The sequence below is a fragment of the Siphateles boraxobius genome, unplaced genomic scaffold, assembly GCF_051911475.1.
Source record: "Siphateles boraxobius isolate OS27281-9 unplaced genomic scaffold, OSU_SipBor_1 84, whole genome shotgun sequence".
NCBI classification, from domain to species: domain Eukaryota; kingdom Metazoa; phylum Chordata; class Actinopteri; order Cypriniformes; family Leuciscidae; genus Siphateles; species Siphateles boraxobius.
Window position 1 is genome coordinate 267,352 of NW_027509213.1, and position 21,837 is coordinate 289,188.

At 38.0% G+C, this 21,837-nt stretch overlaps 1 protein-coding gene across 2 annotated transcripts in view; it reads left to right on the top strand.

Annotated features, from left to right (window-relative positions):
- Positions 1-21,837, top strand: part of thsd7ab (thrombospondin, type I, domain containing 7Ab) — a 137,028-nt gene that overhangs the window by 26,180 nt on the left and 89,011 nt on the right. For both annotated transcript variants that reach the window (XM_077221638.1, XM_077221639.1), the window contains exon 2: positions 14,190-15,045. In XM_077221638.1, coding sequence (XP_077077753.1) covers positions 14,190-15,045 — 856 coding nt within the window. The remainder of the gene's footprint in view (positions 1-14,189; positions 15,046-21,837) is intronic.

The window sequence follows — 21,837 nt, forward strand, 5'->3', positions numbered from 1 at the left end:
ATATACTGTGATCCCAAAAAGAATTTGGAAATCATTAATAAGCAGCCCAGAAACATGTGCTGTTTTTACAGCAACGCTGCATATTAAATTGCCCCAAAACCTATAAGTCACATTTAAAACTTCAAACTTATTAAAGTTGCAAGTGCATTTATTTTAAAGTAAGGCAGCACACTTTTCAAGAAAACCATTTCACAAAATCAATGTTTTGGGGTCACTGTGTATGAAGATTCACATTTCTGGGCTGGTTTGTGAATGATCTTCCCCTGAAATGTCATGTTACATCCGCACTGAAAATCAAACAGTGGCTGATGTGAAGTGTCAGTCGATCAGAGAAGTTCAGCCTGCAGCTGTGATTGTTTCGGTGTAATCGGATGCGATCGGCCCCTCCATCTTGACCCACATTTCGCCTCTGGCTTTATGTGTGTGAACGCCACACCAGTCCTGGGGTGTTTCTCGACTTCCATCCATTCTCACATCCCTGTCGGTGGTTCTGCATTGCAGCCGAGCAGATTTCCCCGCTGGCCTGAAGACTGCGCACAAACCCTGCGAGTCTCATTCTTCCTCAGTAGTGGCCTATTTACAGGCACTGTCACTATGGTTGTGTATTTTTCTCGTTTATTGCGGTGTGCTGTATAGTTACAGAAAAAAAGGAGGATTAAGAATATTTGCAAATGCCAAGGAATATATTAGACTTAAATTACTGAGGTACGTTTTATTGCTCTGTAATAAAAATGGCAGCATTATACAAGATCATTTGCAAATGCCAGGGTGTGTGCGTATATGTGTGTATATACATATATTGAAACTAAGTCAACAATGTGTTTATACTGAGAAAGGCATAGATTTTGCTGTATTTGGCAGAGCAGTTGTTTGGGTGGCTTGCTAATGTATAATAATATATTGAAGGTAGTTGTGTAGCACAGTTCTTCAGCAGAAATGTTAGCGGGTTGGCTTTCAAAGAATCTTAACCCAAAGTTCTGTCTGTGGGATAGAACTTTATAACAGAGTACAGAACTGCTAGGATCTCATATAGGGTCCTCAATACACAAGATTAGCCACTTTTCCACTGTCGGCCAGTGCGAGCCAGGGCTAACAACATGCCGTGCAGGGCCAATAGCCTCGGACCTCAAACACCGAGGCCAAAATCAAGTTGCGTTTCCACTGTCGGGCCAGTAGCCCTGCAGCGCTATCCTAAAACACGCCTCCATAGAACAACGTCACACGACCCCACCATTTCACCAGCTGACTGAAAACTAGCTAGATTGCAAAATGAGCATGAGAAATTAACGTTTACTTAAAGACTTAAAGGCACACTATGTACGATTTTTGGATCAAAATATCCCAAAACCACTAGAACAATATTATATATTTAGTTGATTTGTGTACTTAGATTATCCCAAATGTTTGTAAGTATGTTTAAATACAGAGAAATATGCAGTTTTAACAAGGACATGGACCGTGTCTGTGCATCGCCTATCAATGACATCATACTCTTGATTTCCGGTTTTATTTTGTAGAAACCATGGAAACATCAAAGGCGCTAATATTATGTGTTATATTAAACAGGTGAGCAATCATATTGCTCTTAATATTAATGGATACATTATTTGACAGAAAACAAATCATTGTTATACAATTCAACAGTCTTTTTTGTTTAAATATTGTTTTCTTGATGTATGGATGTTATGGTTGTACCATGTTTTACCATATCTAATATCGATCTAGCTCAATGCAGTGTATAACAAGTGTCTCATATAGTAGCCACCAAGCAAATGTCGAGCGGACACAAAGCTCCACTGCTCTCGAGCTGTGTGTCGTGCTCGTCTCTCATTAGCAATCACTCCAGCGACCTCGTTCCGTTCCAACCGCTTTTGTAACGTTAATAAATCTTTATTATATTACCGCTCCTCTATGAATATGGTTTCTCTCCCTTCGTATTCTCCACCGGCTGTAGAGGTGAAGACAACAACTCCCATGATTCCGCAAAATCAAGGCGTCATCAAGCTACTCCTTTGTTTTGAATAAAGGACCTCTAGTGGTGAAAAGTTACATAATGTGCCTTTAAATTTTCAGGATCGATATTTGACCAATGTTTTACTATAAAAAATGTTACGGTGACAATAATTTATTAAATTGTGTCAGAAGTGGACATCAGTCATGCTGAATAAAAACTGATATTTACCATTTCACCCAAAAAAGAGAACACATACCTATTCCGTTGCACCTGTTTCCATTTATTTGCTATCACATTTATAATATCATGTTTACATCACATTTCTTTAGAAAGAGTGAGAATTTATATTTAATTTCCACAAAATTATGAGTAGATCTGAGTAGATTTGAGCAATCTCTCCCGTCTTACTACTGTTATCCTTTCAGCCAGAGCAACAGAGGGAGCTCATGAGAAGAAAACAGGAGTTAAGAGTTATAAAAAAATAACTGGATTGCATGGTATTTATGACATTATATGCAGATGCATTAGACAGTCTCAACAAAGGCATAAGGAAAAGACAGATAAAACATGAAACCAAATAAATACACAATCATAATTATATATGATTTGTCTACATTCTTCAAGTAGTCTTTGGTATTTTCCATAAATATGTGTGATTTATTATCGCAATCGTTAGCACAAGTAGCCCTTAGCATCACATAGAGATGATTATTTTCATATTTCTGCCTCATATGATGATAAGAATACCCATCAAATCGCAAGGAAGTTATTTCAAACACTTGCTGGTGTCTGAAAGTGAGTTTTGAGCTGAAATTGTTAAAAATGTCCTAAATGTTGAAGTTATTGTAACATGGGAAATGAGCAGCGGTGTTGACCGTCTCCTGACTTGGGTAAACTCTGTCTTTATTCAGAAGACAGAAAGCGGAATTATTTTATATTTCATTTTATTTGAAGTAATTAATTTTTTTTTTTTATGGTTGCATTGTTTTATGATTGGCGGTCTAAAGTGAAGTATGATAGGTTTGTGCAGAGTGTGTTTCAGGCCTGTTGTAAGCTTTATGTACGGTAAACCCCTCTGACCTACTAGTGTTTATGTCAGCTCTAATTAGCTGTAAGTCATAAGCAATCGTCCTGCGTGACCTTTGATTAGTTGTAGTTAGACCTCAGCATTTGAGCATCATGTTGCCATCTCAGTAGTTTTAATGTCTGTCAGATACACTCTGTAACTACACTAAATTTGCCAGAAAAAACATGCTCTGTGTGTTTGGTGTGTTATAGTTGTCCATACGAGGTCCATGGTAATATCTCCTGAGGAAATTCTCTCTTCTTATTTAGGCAAAGCTGCTTCTACCAGCTGTCATGGGGTCTTTGAGTTGAATAACCTGAGCAGACAGGAGACCTCCATATGCTTGACTGCTTTATCCCTGCTTTAACCCCTTAAAGGCACACCGAGCACACGTAAATCAGACTAGCAGGTGAAATGGCTGGTTTTAATCTTTATAACGGGTGCTGGAGAACAGGTAGCTGGTGGATGTGTTGGTTTTATTGTGTGTTTTATGTCAAGTGTTAAATCAGATTTTGTTTTCCTCTTGAACTCTGGATTGAGCTTTAAGGTGAACCACTTGTGTCACCAGATGGAATTGGAAAAATAATGACATTTTCAAATGGGTCTCTTGAACAAATTCACTCCATTATTTGAGAGAGTGTTGGTGTGTCATGATAGAACTAAAGCCTTGGTTTTTATCTTTCATCATTTTTATTATAATGTGAGGCTAAAATGCACTAATTCCATAATTTAAAATGAATACTTGAGTATAAAATTTAAAAATTTGTTCCAGCTATATTAAGTAAATCATTTTTGAGGTTACAGTTCAGTCTTTCTGAAGGCAGGGTTCCAAGTTAGTTTTATAATTCTAAATAATATAATTTTAAAAAAATACTTTTATCGTACAAGCAGAGTGTTTTCAGGGCAAAGTTAAGTGATCATTTAGTGATTGTTGAACAAGACTGAAGGAATTCAAGGTGCACATATTCATTATGCTTGTCTTTACCATGAACGAGTCTCTTTTGAACTTTGCTAAAAGAATGTGTGTGTGCCACTTAAACCAGCAACAGATAAAGGAACAAACAATAATCTAAATCAGACTGTACTTCACTGTTTGGTTAACAGTGCCATTTTTGATCAAACCACGATTATAGTATCAGACAGACGTGTCAGAGGTTAATATACTGTATGCAGGTTATAAAGCGTTTCAGGTTTTTCTTCTCATTATGCAAGCGCATGTTATCTATTTGACAACCAACAAAAAATTACATAATGCTGAAAATAATGCTGTATGAACCATTTATGCAAAATAGAGTCTGAAAAATATACAGAGAGGTTTGGATATTTGATTCATTTTTAAATGGAAAATGTGTAGGAACCCTGTGAATGTTTCATCAGCACTCACAGCCATCATGCAATATTCTCCCCCATGACCATCTCCTCACCATTTATGACCCAAAGCCACTCACGGTCCAGACCCAAGACTTAATGTGTTTTATCTAAAGGGCACATTGGTCGAGTCTGGCTCTTCTTTGGCTGCAAAATCTCTTTTTTCTTCCCAGCCACCTCAAGGGAGGTTTTCATGTCAGATCGGCATCAACAAAGCGCTGCACACAGGCTCCATATTAATATTTACAGCTGTAAGGATGGGCGCGTGGTCCTGCTGTGACTTCTCATATCTGCCTGTGGGAAAAATAAAGAAAAAAAGCATTTAAAATGTTTATGCCTGAAACGAATTAAACTCTAATATTCATTTTTGCTGTAATGTGAGATTTTTCCACAAGCTGTGATTCATGTTCTCAACATGGGTCATGCTTCAATTGCACTGCTTACGTTCCTCCATATTGATCTATAGCCTCAAGAACAGAGGGTCGCTTTGATGTTGTTTTAATGTCTCTTGTTATTGAACATTTCTACTCATCAAAGAGCAAAAGTGAGGTAGATTTTCACCTGCTGAGTATAGATTCATATCCATGCTGAATAAATGAATTTTCCTCAGAGAGCTTCGACAGAGCCTGAAGGAACTGATCTCCTCTTTGCCCATTTTCCCACATCGACATGATATACTTCCTTCATCCTCTTTCTCCGTTTGTCATTTCCGTTCAAGGCTGTAGCTAAGTGAATTATGAAAGAAATTAGATGTTTCTCAGGACAGCACGCTACCCTAATGCTTATTACTGCAAATCTTTTGACTTGCAACATAAAGTCCACTTTACACCTTTATTCTGGACTTTATAAGACTCAATGCGAGTTTATATCACACAATTCTGAGCAAAAAAGTCAGAATTCTGTGATTTAAATTTTTTTTATTATTATTCAGGTGCAGAAATAAGCTTCCATACAATACAGTACAGTATATGAAAATGTATAGCTGTTTTATATTGTAGTAAATGTTTAAAAGCCATTGTTTATTGCACCTGAAGGACTTTGTTCAGAGTATTGAAATTCTGTTAAGATGTTCTCCCATGGAGCACTCTTCCTGGGAACTCACTTTACAGCCCTACCGAGTGCAGAGACTAAATGTTACGCGCTGACCTTTTGATATTTCATTGCTGAAGTGCCGATCAGGAAATATTGGATGCGAAAAATACAGACTTTTAATGCAAATGATCAGCCTTACCCTTGAGCTTTTTCTGTTTTGTTTTTTCCCTTTCTTTTTCTGTGAGTGTTTTTAGAGATTTTTAGAGCTGAAAAAATGGTCACATTGTAAAATTTAAGGAGCTTCCTACACGCTTCCTACAAGTTTCTAAAAGGGGGTTTTCATAGCAATGCAATGGATAAAAAACTTACTCGGTTACTAACGTAACCACGGTTCCCTGAGAGTAAGGGAACGAGTATTGCGTAGCTATATGCTATGGGAAAACTCCTTTTATCGAGAATATTGAAGCCTTTATTTTAAAACGCAGTGCAGCTGCACAGGCAGCACATTGCAGAGCTGTCTAGCTCGCTGATTGGCTGGGTTGCGGGAACTGCACGAACCTATGGCGAAGTGGCGAGGACTCACGATCCTATCAGCACGCTTCCCGCCTGAATAGGCGTGACTGCTGACTATATAAGCGGCCCATTTCGCCATAGGAATCAGGTCGACTGAAGCGACATCACCCGGACATGCAGCTTAGTAGCATGGCTGGCCACGCAATACTCATTCCTTACTCTCAGGGAACCGAGGTTACGTAAGTAATAGAGTACTTTCCCTTTCGAGAATGTTCACTCGTATTGCGTAGCTGTATGCTATGGGAACCTATTTTGAAAGCCGTGCTATTAGCTGATGACTTCGCTCCAAGCAGTACTGGCACTTCCAAGGACGGCGAAAACCAGCCAGCCGCCGCACAAATGTGTTCAATTGGTAAACCACTGGACCAAGCCCATGAAGAGGCAATGACCCGCAGTCACCTCAGTATAAACAAGAAATGGAATAGATGTTCAGTATAGAAAGAAAACATATCTTTAACTCAATTAATACATTTCTACCAGAAAGACTCGGGAGGATAAATACTGTAACATTTATACATTTATTGACAGCCCAACAAGCAATATTATGATATAAAGTTCTTTGGCGTAGGCCCCGTCTATAGCTTGCAATTCGAGGGTCCAGACTCTGCAATTCCTGCAAGTGAACTGGAGCCAGTAACCTCGTTTTATTGTGTTCGATACCCATTTTGACACATCAGGGATGGCTTCTCAGGCCTTGGCCCGAGTGGGTAGGGGCTGAATGAAGTCTGGGGACGGGCTGCTGTGTAATGGGGACCCGGCCACCCATGTGTTTGGGAGAGAAAAAGTGCTCATTTTGTGCTTTATTTGGGTCGCTGATAAAACAGCGTTTGTTTGCAAGGGTGCGTGAAGTGTAACGGACTCGTTGGTTGCAACTTGAACATCTCCAGCCGCCTGAACTAAAGAGGGGGCTGGGAGAACCACGCAAGCTTTCTTCGGGGGTGGTCCGGCCACAGCGGGACTTAAGCCCTTCCTTTTCCCTCCTGTCCTTGGACTAGGTAGGATTCCGAGGCTCAGGGTCCAACAGAACTTTGGGTCGGGGCCCTGACGTTCCGGGAACGGGAAGCAATTAGCTGGCTGTGGGCCGAACTGGAACGCTATGGTAGGAAGTGTCGCATGGCCTGCAACGACTTCTGTGCTTCAGTGAAGCGCTCTGAAAAGCCCCTAACTGTGGGACCGAAGAGGCCAGAGTTAGAAATTGGCAAGTCCAGGAAAGCAGCCCTGCCTGCGTTCTTTATCTCGGTTAAGTTCAGCCAGAGATGGCGTTCTAACACAACCAGGCTGGCCATGCTTCGTCCGATCGCCTGGGGCGATGGTCTTATTGGTGCGTAGGGCCAAGCCGGTGGCGCTGCGCAGGTCCCTGAAGGCCTCAGGGTCTGGTCCAGACTTGTCCTGCGTCCTGCGAAAGACAAAAATTTCGCCTTCGTTTTTCTCCCGGTTTCAGACACTTTATTCAGTGTCCATTTATATTTTTGTTCGTTTTTTGAAAAGTTCTGTTCAATATTTAAGGCACAAAAATAATCCCATAAATGTTCTTCCTGGCATCATGAATGCCAATAAAAATTAGATTTTTAAGAGTTGAGTGATGCAGAAAACAGTCATTAGTATTTTTTCAAACCTCCCTGAAAACAAAAATGAGCGCAGATGGACGGGTGCGATGTGACACAATAGAAGTACACAATGTGGCTAGTTAGGACAAAAACTCTTGTTAAATGAACATGGTATACTGGAAAAGAGGTTTCATGGCTTGTCGCATCTTGTGTGAGTTAGCCTTTGAAACCTTTGGTGCATCACTATCTGACTATTCTGGTGGAAATTAACTCTGAAATCTGCAAAAGCAGAGATGTTGAAAGGCTGAAGGCACACGGCTGACTGGATTTATCTTCAGAGCGTCCTAAGAAGTTCACAGTTTGCTTATGAATTTAATGGTCTTTGCCTGGGGTCAGTTTTCTCGCATTTGATTGACTCACTTCTAAAGCTGACTGGAACAGTGAAGAATAAATGTATGTATCTTTTTCATTTCAACATGCAAAAAGCAGCTGATCTGGGGAATATATTCATGTAAAGTGATTTGAAAGACTTTATTAGAAGGGTCTAGTGCAAGTGCAGTGCATTATACAAATCAAGTGGGTTTTTTGCATTTTGATGAAGGATGCTCATCTTTAACATTAATCACATGCTATTTTATGAGTATCTTTGAAATGTGGTTCACTGCAATGAAACACACGCTGTCTTTTTTTAATGCATCAAACAAAAGCATCACATCACAGGGCTGTTAATGAAGCCCTGTTCTTATTCAACAGACTGATCAGAGATTCAGAACTCAGGAGATTTCATGGAGTTCTCAGTGTGGCTATGTGGCTCATTTATGCATTAACTTCATCACAGATATCTATCTATATGTCTGTCTGTCATTCTATCTGTCTGTCTGTCATACAACGATTACCAAGTCATTAAAAAAGTCTGCATTTGCTCTAAATATCATCGCTTTGTTAAGATATTAAAGACTTAATTTGGATTTTTTGTCTCCAGCAGGTCAACACTTCTGCAGTAGATAATCAACCAGACGTGCTTGTGGCATCCAACAGCTCTTTGTTTCTGAAATTGTTGAGCCGTTAATTGTATTAATGGTGCTTCAAGTGATTTTATCCATTTCACACGCAATCTCTTCAAAACCCAGCCCTCCAAACCCAGTGACTGGCAGAGAGTGTTTCTGATTGGCTAAAAAAGAGCAAGTCTCTCTTCTGTGACTTTGCAGCGCCAAAATAAAACTAGGTTATTTTGTTGTTTTTAACAATATCTTACCCATCTTATCAGATGCCGGGGCCGGATATAGGCATGGGCAAGGAGGGGCAATGCCCCCCCAAATGCCGTGACTGCCCCCCAAAACGTGATGGCATGCAAAGATCCCAAATTTAAAAAATATTTCAAGAAAAATGGTCAGAGTGAGCGCTCTCTGCTCTCTATCCCTCATTCAAAGTAGCTACTGATTGGTAGATGCATAGGGAGGGCGTGGCCGCTTCTCCGGCTTGTGGTAAACCTGCTGAGCTTCACGTCTCAGTCAGTCACTGCAGAGCGGAGCACGCAGACACGCTGTGACAGTGACAAACTTTGCAATGACATTCTTGTCGCAAAAATTATGTTGGAAAAAGAATTCAAAAAGACTAATGGTGATGAGAACGTAGAGTTTGTAGACCTCTCCACCATTTGCACATATCTACACGGGTATAAGAATGCCTTTCCTCAGCTCCATCGCATGTATGTGACCTCATTTGTGATTGGAATATTATCTGCATCATGGGAGGGCTCTTTCTCCGCTTTGTCTCGTGTTCTTACCCCCTTCCGCCGCACTATGCTACATGAGAGAAAAAGAAATTTAGTTGGTCTGGCTCACGAGAAGGCCATAACAACAGGTCTAGATATGGACACATTTGTTAGGACTTTTGCACAGAAAAGCAGACGACTGATGCTATAATGACTGATATGAGCCATGCTGTGTACAGAGCTAAAGAAATAATAATAAAAAAGAAATACAAAAAATTAAATAAAAAAGATTGAAATAAAAAACGAAAGGACAGACAAGACAGACAGACAGAATAAATAAATAAATAAATAAATGCAGCCTCAACAGGGCACAAGCCATTGTCCTATTTGTGCCGGTCCCAAGCACGGGTAAATGCAGAGGGTAGTGTCAGGAAGGGCATCCAACATAAAACCTATAAGACAAATCAAATGCTGATAGCTGATAGCTTTGAGCTGATAGATTAGAGCTGGGCGATGTAGGATTTTTTCATTTCACAATATATTTTTTCATTTCTGGCCATATCGATATATATCACAATATAAATCAAATCACTATATTTGTCAAATTTAAATGTTCCGTTAAATGACTTGCCCCCCCCCTGATATTCTTCCTGCACCCCCTAGTGGGGCTGGCTGAATCCGGCCCTGTCAGATGCATGTTATTACTGGTAAAACAGTGATGTATTCAACCGAATATTTCTCTTTATGAACTGGGACAGTGGGTTTGTTTGACTGACAGTCTGAATTGTCTGCACTCTGTTTCTCACACACCTGCCAGACACTGACGGACCAGCACTTTGTCAGCCAGAATTACCTTTTATCATGACAGCTGGCGTCTCCTTTGAGCACAGGAGATAATGATGTGTGAGATACTGATCAATCCTGACCTGCTGCAGGCCTGATCCTCTAGCATGGGGAAATAGAAGTATGACCCAAATATTACGCTAATGGTATATGTAGAATCTTTTTTTTTCTTTCTTTTTTTTTTGTAAATTCAAAGGAAAAAATATTTAGAATTTAATTCAATTTTATTGAATTTCCTTTATAGTAATGAACAACAATAACAATAATTAAATTAAATTTCTGTCATCACCTTCATGTCATTCCAAATCCATAAGACCATCGTTCACCATCACAAATTAAGATATTTTTGATGAAATACGAGAAATTTTTGCGCACAAACAGTGTTCTCGTCACTTTATAACATTACATTTGAACCACAGTAGTCACATGGACTATATCATACTATACATGAGCCATAAAAGCCTAATGTATCAAATATGATACTCAAAAAATATATAAAATAATAATAATATTTTAAATATATTTTGTCTCGTTCACTAAACTTTTCCATTTTATGCCTGCGTTTTTTTTTTTTTAGGCCAATACAATACCCTTTTTCCTTCCTAACTTTTTTGTGGAGTCTAGATCTGTCACATAGAAGGGTATAGTTTCACAAGACTCCAATTTCAGGTAGAACAAACAATTTATGCATGCTATTTTTTTTTTTATCGCTTACTGCACCTTTAATTTTTGCTTATTCCAGAGATGTTTTAATGTCCCACCTCTTCACGTTCACAGACTCGAAGTCTCGAAATCCCCTTGATAAACCTGTGGGGGAGTTGAAAGACATAAAAGAGAAATCATTTGTTGTTTTCGGGGAAACAATTGTGTAGGGATTGTGTTTATTCTTGTTTTTCCCAAAGACGATTAGCCTTAGGAAGCCACAACAGTTCTGCTCACTCCCACCATTGGAGGAAGCACATCACGCGGCCATTAAGTCTGTGACATAAATGGAGAAATGAATGCTGTGATATCTCCCCCTGTAGCTTTATGAACGGTGTTTGCTGGTATATTTGCAATAAATTATAAAAGATGTTCATTTGGACTCCGCATCCACTGTAGTTATGTAGTGAGCTACCTTGCTGTTTAGTGACTTAGGCTGCTGCCTTCTGGCAATGTGACAACTGGAGTGAAACCGCAAAGTGACCGATTTGAAACGCTCTACATGAGTAGAGCAACTTCAGACGCAGTACAAGAAGCACTCTGAGAAACTCATCTCGCAGTAGATTACAAGACAACAGTAACTGCACAATTTTCTTCATCATGATCCAACTGGTAACTGGAGTTCTTTTTTGAAAAGTTTAGATGTTATTGTTAATTTCTCTAAATGGAAACAAATAAGTGGATTTTTTTACCACCAGAAACCTGTTGTGCTCTAGTCACACAAATATTGACTAAAATATTAAATTATTGATTACATTTTAACTGTTTTCAGTCTTTCCGTGTTAAATGCATTTCTATTGACTCAGTCCAACACATTAAATGATTTCATGGTCTTGTTGAAATGCATTTACTCTCAAATCAAGATAAAGATCAGAACAAGGTCATCTTATTTGTTGCTTATAGTGCTTTTATAATGCCAGTGCTATCTATATAAGAAACTCACTAGGCTTTGAAAAAAGCTGTTGTGTTTTAGTATTATTTATATACAACACTATTATAGTATTTATTAATATTTTCAGATAATAATATTAATAAATAATATGATTAAAAATTATATTTTTGTTTTTAATTTGATAATATTATAGTATTACTATAATATTAAAAATAATACTTTTATATTTTCATTTTTAAAGTTTAGGTTTTAGTAATTTTGTTATAGCTACTTTTATCATTATTATTAGTTTTCTTATTTTATTTTAGCTTTATTTCTTTTTAATACTTTTAGTTAACATAACAACTCTGTTTTGATGTTATCCTTGCCTTTCAAATCCATAATGAAATGTTATTATGGGTGTTTGTGAAGCCAGTCTTTTTTCATTTATTATTTTTTGCAGTGGAAACCAGTGATGCTGTCAAATTGCATTGGGGGAGGTGTGCTATGCTATTACTTTAATAATCATACTTACAAATTTGACCTGACAACCAGAGCCAGGTGACAAAACTGGCAAAAAAACAGAAAACCAGAGACTTTGACTTGGGGTAGTAAGTAACCGCAGAGCAGTACACATTGGCATAATTCGAAAATGTAAAAATCTTGTCGAATAGGCCTTTTCATACTGTGCTTTACAAAAGCTCCATTTCCCATCCTCTTGTTGAACACGATGAGGCCTGATGGGCCGCGTTTACAGCAAAAACCCTCTCAGATGGATTATTATTGGGACTCATTACAGGGGTGACTATTTATCATGCAGGAAGTGCTGAATGTGGGCAATGTGAGACTCAGTTATGGTGACACAGCTAATGTAATACAGTGAAAATGAATGGTAATAAAGCCTAATTTTCTAATGTGGCTGTGAGATTGAGCCCCTGAAGCACAATCACAGTTCTTGTTGTCTTTATAGATCTCTATTTGTCATGCTGCTTTGCTGTCAGTGTCTGAATTCTTGGTTTAAGCTGTGTTTTTTTTTTTAAACCACTGATTCTTGAGACATGGGGCAAAACTGTTTAACTTCATTTGCTTTCATTCCATTTAGTATCATCACAATAAAACTGGTAAATAACACAACTGTCATAAAAAAAGAAATGGGATTCTGAAAGCTTTTGCAGGGGAAATTAATTTAATGACACTTTAAATGCAGTAACTTGGGTTTGTTTTCATCTTACCATGATAAAATAAAGGGAATCCTGATAGACAAAGCTCCAGTTGTGATTCAAAGTAGAAAAGTGATTATTTAGAAACTCACTTTGATAGACTTACTTATTCTCACATCAAATCTTTAAATTTTCTTAGTTAAGGTCGAACATTACAATGTTATATTAAACAAATAAATAGTTGAACAAATGTTATTTTGAAGCTGCTGTGTGTTTAAAAAAAAAAGTTTGCTAACAAGTTGCAATGTATGAACATGATAAAAATATCAATCCAAAATATTTCCTTGATGCATAACCTTGTCATTGCCTGATGGTTAGCATTAATTCTTTAAGATCACATTCTGTTTAGCATGTTTGGTAACAATTCCGTCACTTTGTTGCATTTGTCGTAATCCAAAAATTAGAGCCCATTCTCAATTTAGAGTTTGATGTTCATTACCGCCATGCTGTCAGCGGTAGCAGCACGTACCGATGAACTCATTTTGACTTTCTAATTGCTTCACAGCCAAATAGTTTAATTAGGTGAACCTATAAGTGAACCTATTCAAATTTCAAAGTGTGTAAACCTCCGTCCCAATACTTAGGCTGACACTTTCCAGCAGGATCTAAACTCAGTTTGGTACCTCATGATACCAATGATTTATAATGTTGGACATAAAGGCAGCAACTCCCACATAGCTCTTCAAAAGAAGAGTTTGCCGTTAGCATGATTCTAAGTGGCGGTCTAATAAGCATACAAAATATAGCTCACATAAATATTGCAATTTTTATATTAGATCCATCTATTTTAATGTAGACTTTTCTGTATTTAAACAGGCTTTTTTAAATGAATAAATAAATAAAAATAGAAATAATCCTTAAAAAGAAATGTATCATGATTTCCACAAAAATATTAAGCAACTGTTTTCAACATTGAAAATAATCAGAAATGTTTCTTGCAAATCAGCATTTAGACATTGACACTGAAGACTGGGGTATTGATGTTGGAAAATAAGCTTTGCATCACAGGAATAAATTACATTTCAAAATATATTCAAATAGAAAACAGTTCATTTAGATTGTAATAATATTTCAGAATATTACTGTTTTACTATGTATTTTTGATACCTTGGTGAGCATAAGAGACTTTAAAAAACAAATCACAGAAATGACAATAAGATCAATTTACAATAATGCAGAATAAATCAAATCAACTTTACAACGCATTGTGCCATAATCTTCATAGTATCTTATAAGGCGGTATAATTATGTTGCGTTTGCTTTTAGACTTTGCAGTAATTGATGTGGTGTTTTCCTCAGGTCCATGGGGCAGATGTATGGGCAGCGAGTGCGGGCCAGGAGGGAGTCAGAGTCGAGCGGTGTGGTGCGCTCATGTGGAAGGCTGGACGACTCTTCCCACAAACTGCCTTCAGTCCACACGACCAGCCAACCAGCAGAGCTGCTTCCGCGTGTGCGACTGGCACAAGGACCTGTACGACTGGCGGCGGGGCGCGTGGAACCAGTGCGTTCCCATATCGCTGCGGACTGGCCGCACAGGTGTTTGCTTGCAGGGTGAAGAGGGCATCCAGACGCGGGGGGTGAACTGTGCGCTCAGTGTGGACGGCTCGGCGGCCGACGACTCCATCTGTGAGTACTTTGAGCCCAAACCCCGGCAGGAACAGGCCTGTCTCATTCCCTGCCCTCAAGACTGTGTGGTGACCGAGTTCACCCCCTGGACCATGTGCTCCAAGACCTGCGGGCTGGGCCTGCAGAACCGCGTCCGCTCCATAGTGGCGCCGCCGCTTTTCGGTGGGCTTTCTTGCCCCAATCTGACGGAGTTCCAGACGTGTGCGCCGAGGGCCTGCGAGGGCAGAGAGACGGTGTTCAATCTGAGAGTGGACGGCTGGAGCGAGTGCAAACTGCCGCCTTTACCTCCACCACCATCTCTGACACCGACCTCCTCTGCCAATCCTGCTCGCACCGTACGACAAGCCCGGCGGAGGAAAGGCAAAGAGAGGAAAGGAAACAGAGACCCGGAGATGCGCGAACTTATCAAGAACAAAAGGAACCGCAACAGGCTGACTCGACTGGAGGATGACCTCTGGTATATCGAAGTAGGCTACCAGTCTCGGCAAGTGGTTTGTGTACATCGAAACAGAAGTACAGTATCACTCAGGTTAGTGACCTTTCCCATCAGAATTAAAGATAGTCTAGTACAGCGTTTCCCAACCGGGGTGCCGTCTGGCGAAAGCAGGGGTGTTGTGTAAAAACTCCATCAAACATTTTAAAATTGCTAAATTGTGTAAAAAAATAATATAATAATTATTATGTAGCCTATCATCAATCTCAGATGTCTCTAATAACAACAAATAACGCACACAAATTTATAATAAAAATTAAAGTTTTCGGCATTGAATTGCAGGGGTTGCGCATGATTCCATTCCCGTGCTTCATTGAGAAATAAAATGTAAAAAATTGTTTTAGGGTTTAGTTACCCTTTAATGTACTGTTGAAATATATGTTCGTTAAATATCTTGTTCCTGTTTTATACATTTTAACCAGTGCAAATTTAAATAAAATTAATTAATTTAAATGGATGAATTAAATCTACTACACATAAAGCTGCCTCTTTTTCATGGCTTGTTGCGCTTACGGTCAAATGCACACGAAAATATTGTCACAACGTCCGTCTTGCCGCGTATTCGCGTATTCACAAACACATCGGTTACGTCCGTGCTAACAGTAACGCATGCGATTTAATGTTTTTCAGTTTAACGCGTTTAAAATATTTAATGCAATTAATGCAGCATCCGTCAACAGTAACGCATGCGATTAATGTTTTTCAGTTTAACGCGTTTACAATATTTAACGCAATTGACGAAGCATCCGTTTTTTCTGTCATCATTTGGCTAACGTTACATTATATGATCACGTTCTTCTTCATGCAAATGCTTTTAAACCATTCAAGCGTGACATGACAAAAGAGAACGCGCTGTCTGTGAATGTCCTGCTGACACACGACGCACGCCAAAATAGACTTCTCTTTCACGCTTGAAATTATAAAATTGGTTATACAAATATAAAAATAAATAAAAAATGAAATGATTACATTATAAAATATATATTAAAAACTTATATTAAAAACAAGTTATCTTGTGCAATTACAACAAAATGATCCCACTATAAAAACACAAATACACTGAGTGAAAATGGTAATTGAGTAATGTTTATATATGAATAAAAGCCTTAATTAAATGTCATCATATAAAGTGATCTCTTCAGAAGAAATTACTGATTCCTAGACTTTCAATGCATGGACAAAAAAAAATTGATAATATTAAAAATATCTATATGACAGTAGGCGGTTCTTCCCTGTGGTATTGAAAATCAATACGTTTCAAGGTATCCTATCAAAGTACTTTCATAACATCACTAGTGTAGGGTGCCAAACATTTTTGAAACATTTCAAAGGGTACAGTTGCTGAAAAAAGGTTGGGAAACACTGGTCTAGTAGACTTATTTTGACATGAATAAAAGTGAGGTTGTGAAGTATTTAAGTGCAATCCATTCAGTATACCTTATAATCTGAAAACAACTAATTTACCAAGTAACCTTGTTCTTTTTTTTTTTGCAAAAATTTCGTCTGAAAAATTGACGCTTTGGTAAATAAGAGTTAAGTGAATAAACACAGTGAATGCAGTAAACTTACCTGCCTCATTGGTCAACAACTTTATGATATTTTATTTATTGATTGGCTTAAAATACATTAAAATGCAATTCGACCAATGAATGACAATGACTTTTGATGGGGCGGCAGTGGCTCAGTGGTTCATGTAAGTTGTCTATAAAACGGAAGGTTGGTGGTTCGATCCCCGGTTCCACCTGACCAAGTGTCGAGGTGTCCATGAGTAAGACACCTAACCCCAGCTGCTCCTGAGTCCTGACGAGCTGGACGGCGCCTTGCATGGCTGACACTGCTGTCGGTGTATGAATGGGTGATTGTGAGGCAATATGTAAAGCCCTTTGGTCTGTTGGCCTATATAAATGAAGTCCATTTACCATTTGATGCTTTTTTTTCTGAATTACTGCTTATTTTTATTTATATATTTTCAATTGATTCTCTCAGATTGTAAATATATTGTGGTGTAACTCTTCAAAAACTTAATGATTATTAATAAATTAATATTAAGGAATAATTAGACAACATTAATATTAATTTATTTAAAAATACATGCCATTTTTAATTTGTACAATGATTCTTTTATGACGAGCATGTTTTGAATTTCTACATTTTTTATTATTTTTTTTCATTTCAGGTTGTTAAATGTTTCATGATGGGACTTCCCCCAAAACCTAACTATGTTACACCTTTTCTATGTTTGTAATTCCTTCATTATTATTTATTAATATTCCTTTAGATATTTTATTTTCATTAGTTCATGTTGTAAAAAGTGTTGTGGTGCAGCACACAAAAACATATTTATGAATAAATAAAGCTGATTATGAATTATATTTTATTAATTAAAAAAACATTTAAAATAATGATTAATTGATAATTATTGATGTGCACACTCAATAGTCAAATAGTCTAGTCTACAGTCAAGTAATATTTCAAGAAAATACTACTTGATGGTTACACCAGAATTCAGTTTTCTATGGAAACAGGCTTATATGCCATTGACCCTCACATAAATTGTACAGGGTCCTTCTCAAAAAAATAGCATATTGTGATAAAGTTCATTATTTTCCATAATGTAATGATAAAAATTAAACTTTCAGATATTTTAGATTCATTGCACACCAACTGAAATATTTCAGGTCTTTTATTGTTTTAATACTGATGATTTTGGCATACAGCTCATGAAAACCCAAAATTCCTATCTCAAAAAATTATTAAAAATTAAAATACTTGGTCGGGAATCCTTTTGCAGAAATGACTGCTTCAATGCGGCGTGGCATGGAGGCAATCAGCCTGTGGCACTGCTGAGGTGTTATGGAGGCCCAGGATGCTTTGATAGCGGCCTTAAGCTCATCCAGAGTGTTGGGTCTTGCGTCTCTCAACTTTCTCTTCACAATATCCCACAGATTCTCTATGGGGTTCAGGTCAGGAGAGTTGGCAGGCCAATTGAGCACAGTAATACCATGGTCAGTAAACCATTTACCAGTGGTTTTGGCACTGTGAGCAGGTGCCAGGTCGTGCTGAAAAATGAAATCTTCATCTCCATAAAGCTTTTCAGCAGATGGAAGCATGAAGTGCTCCAACATCTCCTGATAGCTAGCTGCATTGACCCTGCCCTTGATAAAACACAGTGGACCAACACCAGCAGCTGACATGGCACCCCAGACCATCACTGACTGTGGGTACTTGACACTGGACTTCAGGCATTTTGGCATTTCCTTCTCCCCAGTCTTCCTCCAGACTCTGGCACCTTGATTTCCGAATGACATGCAAAATTTGCTTTCATCCGAAAAAAGTACTTTGGACCAGCAACAGTCCAGTGCTGCTTCTCTGTAGCCCAGGTTAGGCGATTCTGCCGCTGTTTCTGGTTCAAAAGTGGCTTGACCTGGGGAATGCGGCACCTGTAGCCCATTTCCTGCACACGCCTGTGCACGGTGGCTCTGGATGTTTCTACTCCAGACTCAGTCCACTGATTCCGCAGGTCCCCCAAGGTCTGGAATCGGTCCTTCTCCACAATCTTCCTCAGTCACCTCTTCTCGTTGTGCAGCGTTTTTTGCCACACTTTTTCCTTCCCACAGACTTCCCACTGAGGTGCCTTGATACAGCACTCTGGGAACAGCCTATTTGTTCAGAAATTTCTTTCTGTGTCTTACCCTCTTGCTTGAGGGTGTCAATGATGGCCTTCTGGACAGCAGTCAGGTCGGCAGTCTTACCCATGATTGCAGTTTTGAGTAATGAAACAGACTGGGAGTTTTTAAAAGCCTCAGGAATCTTTTGCAGGTGTTTAGAGTTAATTAGTTGATTCAGATGATTAGGTTAATAGCTCATTTAGAGACCCTTTTCATGATATGCTAATTATTTGAGATAGGAATTTGGGGTTTTTTAGGAGCTGTATGCCAAAATCATCAGTATTTAAACAATAAAAGACCTGAAATATTTCAGTTGGTGTGCAATGAATCTAAAATATATGAAAGCTTAATTTTTATCATTACATTATGGAAAATAATGAACTTTATCACAATATGCTAATTTTTTGAGAAGGACCTGTATATGGTGTCTAATATGAGTGGTTGATTCATAAGGCACTCATGCTTATATTATGCTTGAGGCTTTCTCATTCTACATATCCATTAATATTAAACAAACACTGATCATTTTAATGTCTGCGTTAAAAGGGAATCCGTTACGTATTACTTTCTCTTGAGCTGGATCTCTTTTATTGTAGTGCTAATCGTTCTGGCTAATAGCAGTTAAATGAGTCCTAAAAGCGAGGGATTCCGGGGTATGTGTGCTCTCCGTCAGCCGCTGACAGAAAGAGGATGACGGCGGCGTGACTCGTCTGGGTCTCCGCTGTGCTGTCAAAGCACTCCCACGCTTGATGTCTATTTTCAACTGTAGAAATGACAACTGTATATTCCCCAGCAGCAGATTGTGTGACACGGCTGAAAGTAATGGCACAGACTCCTGCCGAGTATTAATGTTCAAGAGTTTTGTAGTTATTTAAAAAGTTTTGGTGCAGCCTTATAGGTTGTGTATCTCATCGTACAGTGTATGACCTTTGATATTTGAAAGAAAAACATTCAGTGTTCTAGCCTGAGGTTTCTCCAGGTAATGTTACCTTTACAGAAACAATTGAATGGCCAACATCAAGGGTCATCAAGCTTTTCTATTTTTGGGCCAAAACTGTGGAATATTCTTCCAGTTCCCTCAGATTAGTTTCAATTTAAATCTAAGTAAAAAAAAAAAAAAATATATATATATATATATATATATATATATATATATATATATATATATATATATATATCCTTTTAGACCGTGTGTATCTGGTGTCGTCATTCTTGAAATGAGTTTTATAAACTCATGCAGATTTTGTAGCTAATGTAAGGCTAATGCTTTGGTAGGAAATTGGAGATACACTTTCAAAAGTTTGCAGTTAGTACGATTATAAATGTTTTTGGATAAACTAAGTCTCCAAGACTGCATTTGATAAAAAATACAGTGAAAACAGCAATATTGTGAAATATTATTACAATTTAAAATAACTGTTTTCTAATTGAATATATTTTAAAATGTAATTTATTCCTGTGATACAAAGCTGAATTTTCAGCATCATTACTCCAGTCTTCAGTGTCACATGATCCTTCAAAAATCATTCTGATATGCTGATTTGCTGCTCAAGAAACATTTCTGATTATCATCAATGTTGAGAACATTTGTGCTGCCTAATATTTTTGTGAAAACAGTGATGCATATTTTCATGATTCTATTGATGAATATAAAGTTCAAAAGAATAGCATTTATTTGAAAATAGAAATCTTTTCTAACATTATAAATGTCTTTAATATCACTTTTTTCATCAGAATAATTCATCTTCAATAAAAGTATCAATTTCTTTAAAACAAATCTTACTAACCTGCACTTTTGAATGGCCGAGTATATATTTACATGGAATCAGACAAAAAATACTCCAGGAGCAGAAATATTACTCTTTGACTTGTTTCTTTTTGCTCCTGAAATATCCATACTTGTTTTCTTAGTTCAAGAAAGTGGAAGTTGTTCTGAAGCACTTGCTCTGTGATAAGCGAGTAGATCATCACGAACAAACCAATCACACCATTCTTATTCTGTTTCATCACTTTGCTTTTGTCAGTATAATAAACCAACAGATCTTAGTGTAATATCTAGCAAGATCTCATCTGTTGTACTGGTTCTTTGTGTGTGTGACTTTACACAGACACTCTTAAAGACTGTGCATCATAGCTATACCTTTGTTCAGTGTTGCCTAAATGTTATGCATACACTTGCATTGTTCAATTTAGAATTTCCTGTAAATTTTATTTAGGATTTGATGGACTTCTTCATAATACTCTTGCTGCTGCACTGAGGTTCTCCGGTATTCCCACAATTGAGTTATTCTGGCATTAAAGGAGAAACATCATTCTCATTTAAATGGAAATGTTGGTGTCCTCATTCTATCAACAAGCTGTAAACAAAAGCTCACCAAAATGTGCTACCCTGTGCTTAAAAACAATGCATGTTGGTAATATTGTGAAGTGCAGCAATGCGCATTTCAGCAGAACAACACAGTTTGATACCAATTTGACACTTAAGAAAATTCTTTGTTATCAGCTGGTTACAATCACTGGCTGATTGTTTGGAGTTCATCTTCAGGTACAGGATATGTTTATTCGCTTTTAGAAGCAGGTACTTTTCGTTCGAACAACTTGATGTGTGCTGGTAACTTTACATTATTTAAGGCTATTTTCAATTTGTTAAGATATTGATTTAGGAACGGATGTCGTCAAGCGAGCTTCATCCAGCCTGTGCATTTTTTTAAACTGTCCTGGTTTTGCTGCACTGCTGGTGAATAGAATCTTATTCTTCCTTGTGTTAATTAATTAATTTATTGTTGCCCAGTCCTAGTCACGATTTTGACAGAAGCCCACAATCGCTATTCCATCAACAGACTGACATACTCTCCATTTCTGCCAAATACAGTTTACCTATGGCTACTATCTGTTTTATACCTCAGGAAAAGCTATTGTGCTGCAATATGGTGTCTTTATGTTGCCAGATTTTTAAATGATTTCGAGACATCTTAATCTGGGTTTAAAGTGGGTGGAAAACAGTGCCAGCTTTGAAGTTTGTGTGTTTATTAAGGGTCCATGCTGCCCTGAGGTGAGTTTGGCACCTAAATGAGCAGTTGCTAAATGAAGCTACGCTGGAAAGGAAGCAGTCTGTAATTATCTGTAATAGCTCGTCAGCTGCATTGCTTACTGAGATAAT